Below are 13,147 nucleotides of genomic sequence, written 5' to 3'. Positions count from 1 at the left end.
TTTCCTGCAGCCTTCACTTGATGCAAGGGCCTGGAGCAGGTAGGTTAGGAGGGAGATCTCTGATTGACCGGAAAATTGCCTGAAGAGTTGGCAAATGCAAGAGGGAGCTAGAGCCTGTCTAAAAGTGTATTGGGGCAGATGAAATAACAAGGGAAAGAACAAAACCACAAACATCATTGTACTACTGTAAATCCTTGTTGAAGGCACAACCTGAACATCATGGGCGTTTCTGGTGCTAGTTCTTCAAACTTTCCTAATGTGCATTTCAGGTCTTAATTTCTTGAAAAAGCAAAGGAACAAGAGAAGGAGTGATCAGGGATGCTGGGAGGTATACAAAAGCTTATTGGTGAGGAACAACAGTGTAAACCAGGTATCCTAGGCTTGGGAATAGAAACAACAGAGAGGTGATACGATAGAGCTCTTGTAGTATCATGAATGGAATAGAGAGGTAAAGGGAGTGGTCATTCATGATCTTTTTCAATACAAAATTTTGTGGATGACATGTTTCAGACAAAGAAACAGCTATTCCTTCACAGGCTGTAAATTTAAGATCTGTGGTTTCTCTCTATGGAAAATTATATATGCTAAAAAAAAAGTAAATTCAGAAGCCAACTGAACAAAGTTTTTGATAGAAAATGGCAAAAAAAGTAACAGTTTCTGAAACTACTATGGGCCTTGAAAATCCTGTCATCCCTCCAATATTTGGGAGAGACTCGGGGGGAAGGTCATGCAGAGCCTCAACAAACTGAAAACATGTAATTTGTCAAGATGCAGTGTTAGTCGTTCTCTCCAGCCAGTCAAATTCCAGGGAAGGTCTGATACTACTAGCTTTTCTGTTCGCTTCTTTAAAGATTTACGGTTGTGAGGTGTTTTTACATCTGATGTAGTTAGAAATGTTTCAACATTTTCAAAGCTGTATTTTGAAGCATAATCTGGGCTTACATACAATTCATGAAATCACTTGTTTCCAGGGGCAAGGGACTTGATGCTGTATTAGAGTTGTGATATTTAAGCTTCTGGAAAATGATTTAATCTAATGTGGGAATCCTAATGTTGTTGTGACATTTTTCCCGAAGGCACAGAGAAAGATAACCATGCTTTTCTGGATGTATTTGTTATCTAAGTAGGGCACACTAGGTGGGGAAAAAGGGAACCTCCTTTAGACTGTGCTTTCAGGTATGTGTACAGAGGGCAGCTGGTGAATTTTTCTCTCAAGCTCATTCATTTCCACCTAGGACTCAGAGCAAGCAGAAGAGTCCATGATGGCATCAAACACAGGTGTCTCTTCCGACTCTCAGATGAAACTGGGTTTGCATGAAAAAACTTTTCTGTTGCTTGCCCTTTCTGAGCTGCCCCTTACCAAGGCTAGCTTGAAAATGTGAAAAAGCTGAAGCTGTCTACAGAGCATCATTGACTTTAACAGGAAATGTGGCAGTTTGCACAAGGTGAGGAAAGGGTGCTTAGCTTTTTAATGTGAACTTCCCTGGGTGTAAAAGTTGAAAGGAACTAAATATGTCATTTGCCTATTTATATACTGCACCTTAAAGCCTCATTTTCTACTCTCTGCCCATGCTTGCAAAGTGCTTTCTTATGAGCTTGCTTATCTGTGCCTCGATGACTGCAGGCTTTCTAGAGCTGTTTTACTTTTTGTGGCCCTACATCACACTGCATCTGAGATTTTCCTCCTCACTTCTTGGTCTGTGCTCCCCTGCACTTGCTCTGCTCTGAGAAAGTCATTGAAGAAGAGGTCTACCTTGATCTGCTCCTAAGGCCTCTGCATAAGGCTTAAAAAGAATAGAAGAGCCACATAAAAAAAGAGAGCAATTGCTGCAGTAATTTGTCTCCAACATGAGCACTGACGTTCTGATGATACTAAACCGAAAGGACTTACTGCCCCTGCCAGCAGCAGTCTGTTATCGCAGAGATGATCTACAAAGCAGGTCAGGGCACTTGAAGCTAATTGACCATTGTTAGTTAATGGAGTGTTTATACAGCTTTGTAATTCTGCATTGCATTATTATTGCTTATTCATGTTCATATTATCTCTGGCTAGAGACAGAAACATCAGGAAGGAACCTATAAATATATGCCTGTATCCCAAAGTGGTACAGGGTGGAATGTAACTAGGGCTGACCCAAACCTGACAGTTGCTACAGGGGGGTGCCTCCCCAGGTGGAGAGTGTCTCAGTCCCAGCACAATATAATTTGGGTACAGTTTGCTGACCCCATTTCTGATGCTAAAGCCATCTCCACCAGTACCAGAGTTGCTGTGCTATGCTCAGTTGAATAGTGCAGGCGTGCTGGATGAGATCCACTGAGTACAAGTGTTGCTCTGTACAGAGATGCGTGGTGCACAACACCTGCTAACCAGGACTAAGACATGACCAAAGCAGATGCCCCATCAGATGCCTTAGCAGAGTGACTTCTGAGTAGTGCAGGATGTCGTTCAGTACTGTAGCATCTCATGAGCCAACAAAACAAATACCACCATCACATAAAACTGCATGCAGGCACACTATAGTGTTTTCTATTTTTGGTAATTTCTGTCTTCTTTTTCTTCTTTATGTTTGATTTTATTGCTTCCTGACTTGGAAGTATTTTAATACTCCAGTTTTAATGTTCTCATATGCAAGTTTTATCTGGAGCATTATAAATTCTTTAGTGTCATAAGCATACTACCACTTTATAAGAGGCAAAATATGCTCAATGTAAAAGAAATGTGGCTTTGGAAAAAATTGTAATAAAAAGACATAGCTGGGAGCAAAAAATAGTTAGCCAGAAGCAGTATAGAAGCTGTTCTTCCCTGCTGGCAAACTGCATAGCTGAGATGCCTTGGTAGGAAGGGAATTAAGGTATTTCTCCTACATAAACCTGCAAGCTCAAACAGAAGCATCAGAGGAGAACAGAAGGGCAGCAAGATGAGCAGCTCCTCATGGAGACAAGAAGCTTGTATGAGAAAAAAAGATAGAAATATAGATAAGGAAGAGAAAGACACATGAAAATTTGAAAATACAGAGACTTTTGCTGCATGCAGGCATGGGGTGAGAGAGCTGAGTGACACATATAATACATGAAGGCTCAAATCTAATTCAGCATCAAAACACAAAATTTCTACTTCCCACTCTTAAGTACTTGGTTTGCAACCCGCCAAGTGCAGATGACAGAGCCCTGTCCAAAAGCCAGTCCTGCAAAGTGAACAGTCAGCTGTGTCTACTGGCCAATGTTTAAGTCTTTAACTTGCATTTGCGCCGCAGCCCTCAGTTGAAATGGTACTTGTGATCCATTATATTAAGCCAGAGGGAGCGGTGCGAGAAATTCCTGGGGTTTTGTAGCACCTAATACTGCCTGTCAGAGCATGCCAGTGTGCTTGTACCCAGCTATTGAGGCTAGAAGCTCACCTAAAAATGACCATGCTGCAGGGACAGGTACGGTCAAAGGCCATGTAACCAAGTGTGCAACAGCACTGGCATTTTGGTGTCAGCAACTATATGGCCAAGACTGAAGGCAGGAGAAAAACTCCGCCAAATGTAGTTAATTGAAGACCCAGCCAGCAACATACTGCTGGAGAACTTGTCTTTTTTTCTAGATGTCTTGTGTGGGTATTGTCACACTGCAAAAAAAAATTGGTGTCAACGTTAACAGCTACCCTTCAGAGGTCTCTGTGCTGTTTTCTCACATCTCTGACCCACAAACCCCAGGGTTCAGCAGCAGTGTGGGTTATTTGCAGGAAGAATAGGGGGGGTTTACTCTAGATTCTGCTTAGTGTCAATAGTTCACTAGGTTTTCATTTCCCATAAGGTATATGTGTTATTTCCAATAGCTTTTCTACTTCTGATTCCACCTCCTTTTCTCTTTGTTCTTGTGCACGTTATCTGGGGATGTATTCTCAACTGCTAATATCTCTTTTCAAAGGGCTTTCACATACAACAGCAAGGTAATACTGCAGCTTGCTGCAATATTACTATCTTATGATTTTGCAGACTTCTAGTTTAGGAAAAGAAATACATGTAGAAAATAAAGTTCTGGTCTCTCTCTGGAAAAATCAGAAGTGATAACTAAAAAGGATACTTCCGTCTTTATCCTGTGCCTGGTTCTCATGAAAATAATGGAAATTCACTCTCCTAGTCAAGAGAATGTCTTATATGAAGGAAATAACTGCAGTGCCAAGGAAAGTGGAGTGAAGAACTCCCAATCATATTGAATATATTGGTGATACACCTCTGGTGTAAACAGTGGTAGTTTTGAAGCACTTTTAGGCTATAAATATGTCTAAAGATTAACCTGTAAAATTTTCAGTAAAGCTGGCACATTCTTCCTCTTGTAGTTTGGTGTTACAATTTCATAGTGCTTTTGCTTAGTGGAAGAAATAAAAGGTTGCATGTAACCAGAGTCAAGTTGTTGATTGAACATAATTTTGGATGTGATCAAGCTGCAAATTTTGCAGTTCTTGGGAATAATGATCTGGCTGCAGTATCCTTAATTTTGATCTCTGAAAATAAGTGCTGCAGAAATAGTTTAGGAAGCTGAGTCACAGCTTCACAAGAGCGTATAGAATTTTCAGAATGCGAAAAAGCAATTTACTTGAACCTCAGAGAAATGTAGCAGTCAGTCTATGTTTGGAGCCCGTTCCTAAAATAGATCACTCATTTCATGACCAGTACATGAAACAGTTGTGGTTAATTTTTTAATGCCTTAGGGATATTTGCACAATATTTTGAGTATCACAAGTTTCTAGTGACTGCACAAGAAGTGAAAAGCTCATTTTACAGCTGGGGCTTAGCTTCTCACTGTTTGAAGTCCCTTATGGCTACACTATATGGCTAACATGGTCAAAGAAATGTGTTGTCCAGGCATAACTCGTCATTCTGCTCATGGGGATTACTATGCTGCCTTTCTCAAGAATAAGGTGGCTGGGACTTGCTGTCTGTGCTAGAGAAAGTGTGATGTCTACAGTCTTTAGAAACAGCTGACAAATACATTAGCCCTGTAACTGGGAGGTATTGTGAGCAGTTGCTGCAGGAGAGCCCTTGTGCCTTTACGCTTCCTACAGGAGATCAGCTCTGGCAAAGTGCAGTGAAGTCAGGTAGCAAGTATACAGCTTTAAAATGGCTTTATGCATTCAAAATCAAAGAGCAATTTGCCCAAACTTTCCTTATGTGTGCAATCCCACTGTTTTCACAATTCACCCATATAAGTGGCAGCTCTTTTCCCCTTGGTAGTATATTATGGATCAAAGTATATTAAGATTTCAGAGATTCAAAACCTCTCCAGTGACCTGGTGGTTTGCATACATTGACTTTCAGTGGAACTGGAAGAGCAGTCGTTAAGGCATTCTTGGACATTTCAGTGAGGGATGCCTTTCACAAAAATGAGCAATCTAATCAATGATGTCTAACGATTTTGAGTGACTGCAACTTACAATGTGCTTGCAATATCCACATTTCTGGGTTTTAGGATCTGCTTTTCCACCTGCTTTTTAATTTGTTTTTTTAAAAGATAGGTTGCTGATAAAAGCAGTAAGAGTCACAATTAAATTAAGTGTAAAATTTAAGTGTATCATAGTATTATCATTCAGCTTTGCAGCCTGAAAGAGATTGTCTAAAGGTTTTCACCACAGTATGCTAAAGGTGATTCAACTGAAGCTGCAGCAATTGCATCTATGTGAATGTAAGGAAGTCAGAAGCAGCTTTAGTTACTGTAAGATAGTATTTCTTTCTAAGACTGTACAATAGACACATAAGAAATTTCAGCTTTGCATTTCTCTTTGGAAAAGTAAGGCTTGTTTTTCATCACAATTTCTATTTAAAAATTAGCTATGTGACAAATTTGCAAGTGTTTGGTGTGAAAGATTATTTCCAGTGTTGTAAGTAATGTTTCACAGGACTGGTAAAAGTGGAATCTTTTTCAAGCTTAAGATCATGTTATTGTGGCTTGCAGCCTTACTGTTTTCCTCAAAACAGACGTTTATTTTTTCTTTAAAAGGTAGTTACCATGTGAAGTGGTAACATTCTAACACTTCTAACACTTGTGAATGCTCAAAACAAAGAAAATATTATTGCCAAGTCTTAGTCTGTCAATCAGAAAACTGTCATTTAATAGATTCTGTGGTAGTTACCTCATTAATAGTGTCCTGTGTGAGCTCTTGGGTTTTTTGAAGGAGTGGAAGATAATTCTTCCTGCAGGCCACTAATGCAGTAAACCATGACTATGTATTAATTTAAATATCTATTGGTGTAGCTGACTCTGATGTCTGCAGCACAGCAGCAAAGATGTTCACATTTTTCGTTTTCATAGAAAATTAATGTTTTTATAGTTTTCTTTTTTTTTTTTTTTTTCTTTCCCCAAGAACACTGTTACAACCCCATTTTAAACCATTTTATATTTTAGTTATTCTGTGCTGGTCTCTTCTATCTAATAGTACTAATTCTTATTCCTGTCAGGTGTAAGTTTATCTATTCATGGGGCTGAAAAGCGTGCACAAATCTGTCAGAGAAGAACTGCAGCAAGCTACCCAGTGTCACAGCGTCCACCTGTGGTTGGGCATCGTTCACTCCCACAAGTCAGAGGGTCAATAAAAATGGAAGTTTCATCTTCTGGATCTAGTATTTCAGCAGGCACTGGTGGAAAAACAAAACCCCATCAGCCAGGTAACAGATTGCTTTGACACCTTCTTTAATTCCATTTCTTGTATGATGTGCCGTGATGTTGTGAAGCTGGTATTAACAGCATCAGATCATGCTTGCATGGAGATCAATCTATTGATTGTCAGAGCTATCAATTGGTGTTTCGTCTATGTTTGGTATGTTTTTGTCAATTATAGATTATAGGGAGTAACAACAGATGGGGCAGCTGAAAGTGGGAAATAAGAATGTAAGTTTAATCATAAAAAAAAGCATACAACATGTAGTGGTATCCAAAATTTTAATGTAGAGAGAGCTTTGGGTTATTTTTTTAATATTGTTCCCCTTATATATGTTTTATTTTGCTAAGTCCTGAGCTAATGGCAATGCTCTAGAGGCTACAGGCATCTCCCATGGAACTCTGTAACTGACATTAACATTGGATGTGAACAAAGGCATGATCCAGAGTGTATATCAAAGTCTTGCTGCTGGAATGCAAACAAAAACTCTAGATCTGAAGGAGATTTTACAACATATATTAACTGGTTAACAAAATGAAACTTTTTAAAAGAAAGCCAGAATCTCCTGGGAACCATCAAGTTCTAATTGACATCATGAGTTCATTCCTTGTTATGTTAATTGCCAGAGCTATTTTAGAAGTATCTTTTGTTATAACAGGGGAGTACATTTGTGGTGGCCATGTTCAGTCATTCTTCACAGGGAAAACTAAACTCCAGATTTCTTTCCTGAGTAGAGCAAATTACGGCTGCCCATAAAGTCAGTTTTGTAGCTTCTGTGTTGAAGGGTGTCAATAATCTTCCAGTGTAGCTGCCCAGGAAAGGGCATGATGCACCCTGTTTGCAGCTAGCTGGGTGCCACGGGGCACAGTCTATTTATGTGAGACAGACAGTTCTGCCTGCAAGCCCTCAGCATGTTTCCATTACCTTGTAGATCTAGTAAATGGCTTAATTTTTGTAAAGTTAAAAACTGAGATTAATTACTGTGGGTTGCTATGCAGGTCTACTGCCATGAGTTTCAGGCACCCATACTATTTAGTTACCACAATCTTTGACAACATAGATTAATTAAGGATTTATAGTGACTCATAACCATATGCTTTGTCTATTTCATTTCCACTGTTTGTCCATCTATTTTTTCTGTTTCTATGTTTCTTCTTTGAAATACAAAAAAATTACTATTACAGAAATGTTTTTGTTGTTAAAGATATATAATCATGACCACAGCATGTTAAAAGATTGACAAAAAAACCCTGCATTACAGTTGGCAGAAAAAATATCTTGAACGTGCACAATAACTATACTCATTTTGAGCTTCTATGCATTCTACATCTGTGTGTTGATAGATATGGCCTGTGGTTTAATACTAAATAATGTATAAGCTGGCTTATGATTGAGAAAAAGATCTTTTTAGGTAGACATCAGAGGTTTCCTAAAATGGAGCTCATTAGTGAGCATCATTTGGATGATGATCCTCTGAGGAATTAAGCTTTCAGCACAGTAATATGAGATTAGTTTTGTCTATCATATTCTACTCTTTAGACAATAAGGGCATCTGTGACCTACAGAGAACACGCTTGGCAGCTTGGTTCAAGCAGGCGTTTAATATTATGAGCTTCACTGAAGTTCACAGGAGTTAATAGTACCCAGAGCCTTAAAGGCTGCAGATTTTTATAAATATGTCACATGACAGGAGTCTTCTCTTAACCAACTTAACAGTGTCATTGTTTCATCTAGAATGAAATAATGTTTTTGTGATTTGGAACTCACTTTTTAATTCTATATAAGAACACAAAGTTTGTTTCTATGTCCAGGTTAAATTACAACCATTTGATCTGGTACAGCCTAAGAAAGATTATAGTCAGGCAGCAATAGTAATAAATAGCAATCCTAAAAAATGTACTTATTTAAACCTAAAATCATATGTTATTCTTTCTTACTCAGCCACAAATTAACAGTAGTAGATTCATAAATAATTAGCCTAATACACTAGTTGAGCAATGGCATTACCTTATCTAAGACATTATAAACATTTTAAATAGTTTGGTGTTTTAGAGAGAAAATGTTCTGATGTATATTAATTAGGTAACAGATCTTACACCACCATTCTCCAAGTTATCCTCCTGCTATTACATACAGTAAATTCCTCAGGGTTTTGCTCAGTCTAATTTTAAATAGTTCATACAATTTGGGGTCTTCCTTCTACTGGAGTGCTGTTATCACAATCAAGTATGTCTCAGAGTAGTATACATTATATTCAGTCTGAAATTTCCTTTGTCCAGTTAACAAATATTCCAAACATGGAGACAGTCTAGCATAATAGGTTGTGCACAAAGGTATTTTGAGGACTTAAAATGGCATTTCTAATTCTTAACAATGAGAGGCTAGAACTACAGAAAGACAAGATTCTTGATAAAATGACACTTATGAATGAGTTGTTTGGGGTTATTTTACCTCTAACATCAGACTGCTGTTTTCTGCATGTCAATTTGTTTCTCTTGGCCACTTTTCTTCTTTCTAGAATGACAGCTTTTATTATTTATCATGGATTCTTTCTAATTAACAACTGTTTCTTTTGACTCAAGTTCATAGGTAGCTATATGCTAAGGAGGAGGAACTATAGATACTGTTCCATGTTACAGCACTCCTTTTATGGCTTGCTTCCCTGCCAGTTTTGTTTGTAGCTGGTAAGAAGCTTGAGACTAATGACTTCTACTGTTACCCTGGGTGTTAGAGTGGCTAGCAAGCAGTAAGTCGTCTGTAGGCTTATAAAAAAAAAAAAACTTACAAGAAGTTGTCTTGTGCAATCTTGCAAAGAAGTACTGCTCACCCACAAGCAGAACCACAACTTCCGAGCTCTTATTTTAAGCAGATCAGAACGTATCAAATAACAATCAAAACACAGAGGAAAATGGAGAAATTTTTGCAATGGAAAAAAATGTCTATTAAAGGCGAAGACTCCTGATGCCTTTGCAGGCACACCTGTGTGAGGGAAGTTCCTCTTAGAAAGGAGAAAAGCCAAGACAGGTGAAGCAATCAGATGGTGAATTTAGATGCAGTGATATTAAGGCAAATACACATTGCTTCCAGAATCCAGGAGGGACAGTATTTTTAGCTTTGAGAAACCTCCAGTTATGTGAGCAGTTGTGGTATATTGTGGCTAATGGAGTATAAGGCTACTGAAGTAAAGATTTCAAGTGCCTGGGGCAAACCTTTGGCTGCTGTAGATTGTTTCAACTCTCCTGAAGATGATTTATGATTGATGCATCTGTGTTGCACACAGGAGGCTTATTTTGAAAGCAATAACAATCAGCATTCAGGTTGTCTGTAAGAGCTGGAGAACCACGCACCGAACAAGCTTTGGGGGGATTAAACTGTCATCCCAGTCCGTTCCCTCAATGTCAGGATTAGGAAATATGGGGACAAAAAAAAAAATGCTTGCGTCACTTCTGACAGCGTTGCACCTTCGCTATGGAATAAGCAGGCCTTTACGTTCTGGGTTTCTGCCTGCTCTTTCTGTTGATACTCTGTTTCAAATCAGGATAGTGTTACCTTACTTCTTCCTGTTGGTGACGATTTTCTTTATTCTCAGACTCTGCAGAGCTTGTCAAACTTGCTTTCTCTAGGAGTCATTAAATTTCCTGGGTATGGAAAAATTGCCTAAATAAATAAGTCTAAGCAGCACTAAAATGAATTTTTTTATTGTGTGAAACTCTGGAACCTTCTTAGGTCTTCTATACTTGCAATGCTTGCTAAAATTTGTTACCTGTTTTGTAGTAACAGGGATTCAAAGATTCCTCAGCAAGGTTTTTTTTCTCTATGCTTCCTGTAAAGGCCTCTGGTTAAACTTTAATACATTTTGAGGTTTATATAGAAGTGTATATATAATAATGTAGATACTCATTTATATCACTTGTACAAATTAGTTCTGCAGGCAATCTACATCTCCAGCAAGAAGGGTTGTCTTTGAAGTAATTGATTTCCAGAATTCAGTAAATATGTAAATTATGTGTTTCCTTCACTCCAGGAAACACCTAAAAATATTGTAGACATTTCTGCTTTCAGAGTTTACTGTTCAAAAAGATCTCCTTCAAACGCAAAGAACAGTACATTTTGGAATGGAGATTCCTTGCTACCTGAAAGATATAGGTCTGTCCATAATATCTGGAAGAACTTGATGTTCAGTGGCAAGGAAACACCTGCTGAAAGGACTGGTTTCTGGCATTACAGTGGAAGTCTAGCAGGGTCATTGGAATTCAGTGAGAATCTTTTTTTGGAAGTCTCTTCACTTTTTATGACAAACAGTACCTTATAGATATGTACAAATGCTGAAGGAAAATGTGTTTGACTTAGGCATTCTTTTGTACAGTTTTGGATCCTCTTTTTTATTGCTCATCAAACTGCAACTTTTTCTTTTTCTTTTTTTTTTTTTTTTATGCCTGTAGTTATTGGGTATGAAAATGAGAAAGAGCTAGTGGTGTTGGCCAACAGAACAACTGACTTAGGAGGCAGGGAAAAATGCATGGCTCTTGAAACTGTGGCAATCAAAATTAAAGGAAAAAAGTAAATCATGTTTAATGAGCTTAGTCACAACGTAATGAACTTTGAATCAAGGAAGCTGGAACTGAGTCCTTCAAAAATGACCATTTACTGTGCCAAAGATATCCTTTTCTCATCACAAAATGTGCACATACTGGTCAGCATTCACATTTGGTTGCGAATGGTCCTTAAAAGATCTGTGTTAGATGTGATTTGTTGGTTAAATCACATTTTCTCTTTGCTGACTGGCAGGACTTGTGGCAGACATGTCTTTCAGATTAAAAGAATAAAACCCTGTAAATAATTCTGCCAGAAAGCTCTGTCATGCAAATATTTCTTGGCAGCAAACACATGCATGGTGTGGGAATGGCTAATGTAAACTCACCTGAAAATTTAAATTCACACTGAGAATAGTGTGCTGTTATCTTACTTGTCTAACATTATTAGAGGAACAATCTTTTTCAATATACCTTCTGCTATGTGTATGTAGAACTTCCTCACATATGGAACAAAGCATGGAAAAAGCAAGCCAATATAAAAAAAAAAATTAATATTCCCTTCATTAAGCTAATTTTCATATTAAAAAAATATGCTTACAAGAAATGTCCCTATGCAGAAGGAACGTTGATGTCAAAGAAAATAGCCTGCATGCTTAACTTTTCTCTTTATCTATAGCCTATGTTCAATACAATGCAAGTTTGATGCACCAAACAAAATTTCTCCCAAATCTGTCCCTCAAACATGAGTTGGAAATACCTCCCTGCTGAACACAGAGACAGTGCATTCTCCTGACTGTTGGTGCTCTGGAGCCTCTGCAAAGCTCCTAAGGAGAACAGTTTGTCTCAATTACAATGAGGACTTTTTGTCACTGGACTGAGTGACAAGTGTCACATTGTGATTATGAAGTATTTTGAACTTACGAGCTGAACTAGCTAGCAGATGATGCAGAGCCTGAGTTCTATCACATTGCTTAATCATTCAGCCCATTTCATTCTTCACATCACTTTTCTAGGGCAAAAGCCACTTCTTTGAAAATTCCTGTTCCTAAGCTAAAGCCTCCTAAAATGTTCATTCTAGCAGTTCGGAGAACAGTTTTGCAAACAGCATGTGGAAAAATAGAAATAAAAAAATTAGAGGATAAATCACTGTTGTTCAATGTTAACTATCTTATTTAATTTAAAAATATTTTAATTGCGTCCCTCTATCAATTTGTGCTACAGGTGACACACAGAAGTACTGAACCTGCCTAGACCTGTCCACGCTTTTAATAAGGGCCTTCAAAAATAATATTAATAATTTTAAAAGGTGACTTTGAGGGCGTTCTACTTCTCTGAGGAGTATATATTTATAAATCAATCTCTTTTCAAAGCCTTATTTTTTTTCCCTTCCTGCTTTGATCAGTCTCCTGTTTGCTGTTGTAATATGGTCTTCCATTCACTCTTGCAATCAATTATGAATGGTTACTTTAAAATCAGTACAGCTCACCCTCAGATTTTGGCTCTCCTAGCTGTTAGTTTATAACACGTAGTCATCTCATAAAGACTGCAAAATGTCACTCTCTGTGGATGTTCTTGATCAGTCCACCCTCAGAGAGTTTCCTCTCAAAGGGAAACTTGTCCAATGCAGGAACAGGCAGCCAGATGTGGCTCAGCACCAAGCAGGGAATATTGCTGATCCTAAAGCAAAGTTATAATGTCCTGAGACCAGTGTAGCATAATTGTCTTAAAATAATTAGAGAAAATTCTTGACTGCTCAAGCTTACGCTGAAGAAAATAGACAATATATATAAAATCTGGCAATGTTTCTGAGAAAATGATGACCTATTTTGTTTTTAAAATAGCTTATGATTCAAGAAGCCATGAGAGACACTGAATAATCAGTTATTAAGTTCCTTATGTTCCTGTAATGCTTGACTGAAAAATGAGGCTTTCTCTTAGCTCTGTAGTTCTTCCTTAAAGGGGGCTTAGTATT

General features: G+C 38.1%; 1 protein-coding gene across 6 annotated transcripts in view; it reads left to right on the top strand.

The window, feature by feature from the left end:
* Positions 1-13,147, top strand: part of ANO4 (anoctamin 4) — a 204,656-nt gene that overhangs the window by 61,595 nt on the left and 129,914 nt on the right. For all 6 annotated transcript variants that reach the window (XM_037390179.1, XM_037390178.1, XM_037390177.1 and 3 more), the window contains exon 2: positions 6,441-6,647. In XM_037390179.1, the coding sequence (XP_037246076.1) occupies positions 6,441-6,647 (207 nt within the window). The remainder of the gene's footprint in view (positions 1-6,440; positions 6,648-13,147) is intronic.

The sequence above is a fragment of the Falco rusticolus genome, chromosome 5 (assembly GCF_015220075.1).
Source record: "Falco rusticolus isolate bFalRus1 chromosome 5, bFalRus1.pri, whole genome shotgun sequence".
NCBI lineage: Eukaryota > Metazoa > Chordata > Aves > Falconiformes > Falconidae > Falco > Falco rusticolus.
Note: the sequence above shows the minus strand (reverse complement) of the source record. Positions and strands in the feature narration are given on the sequence as shown.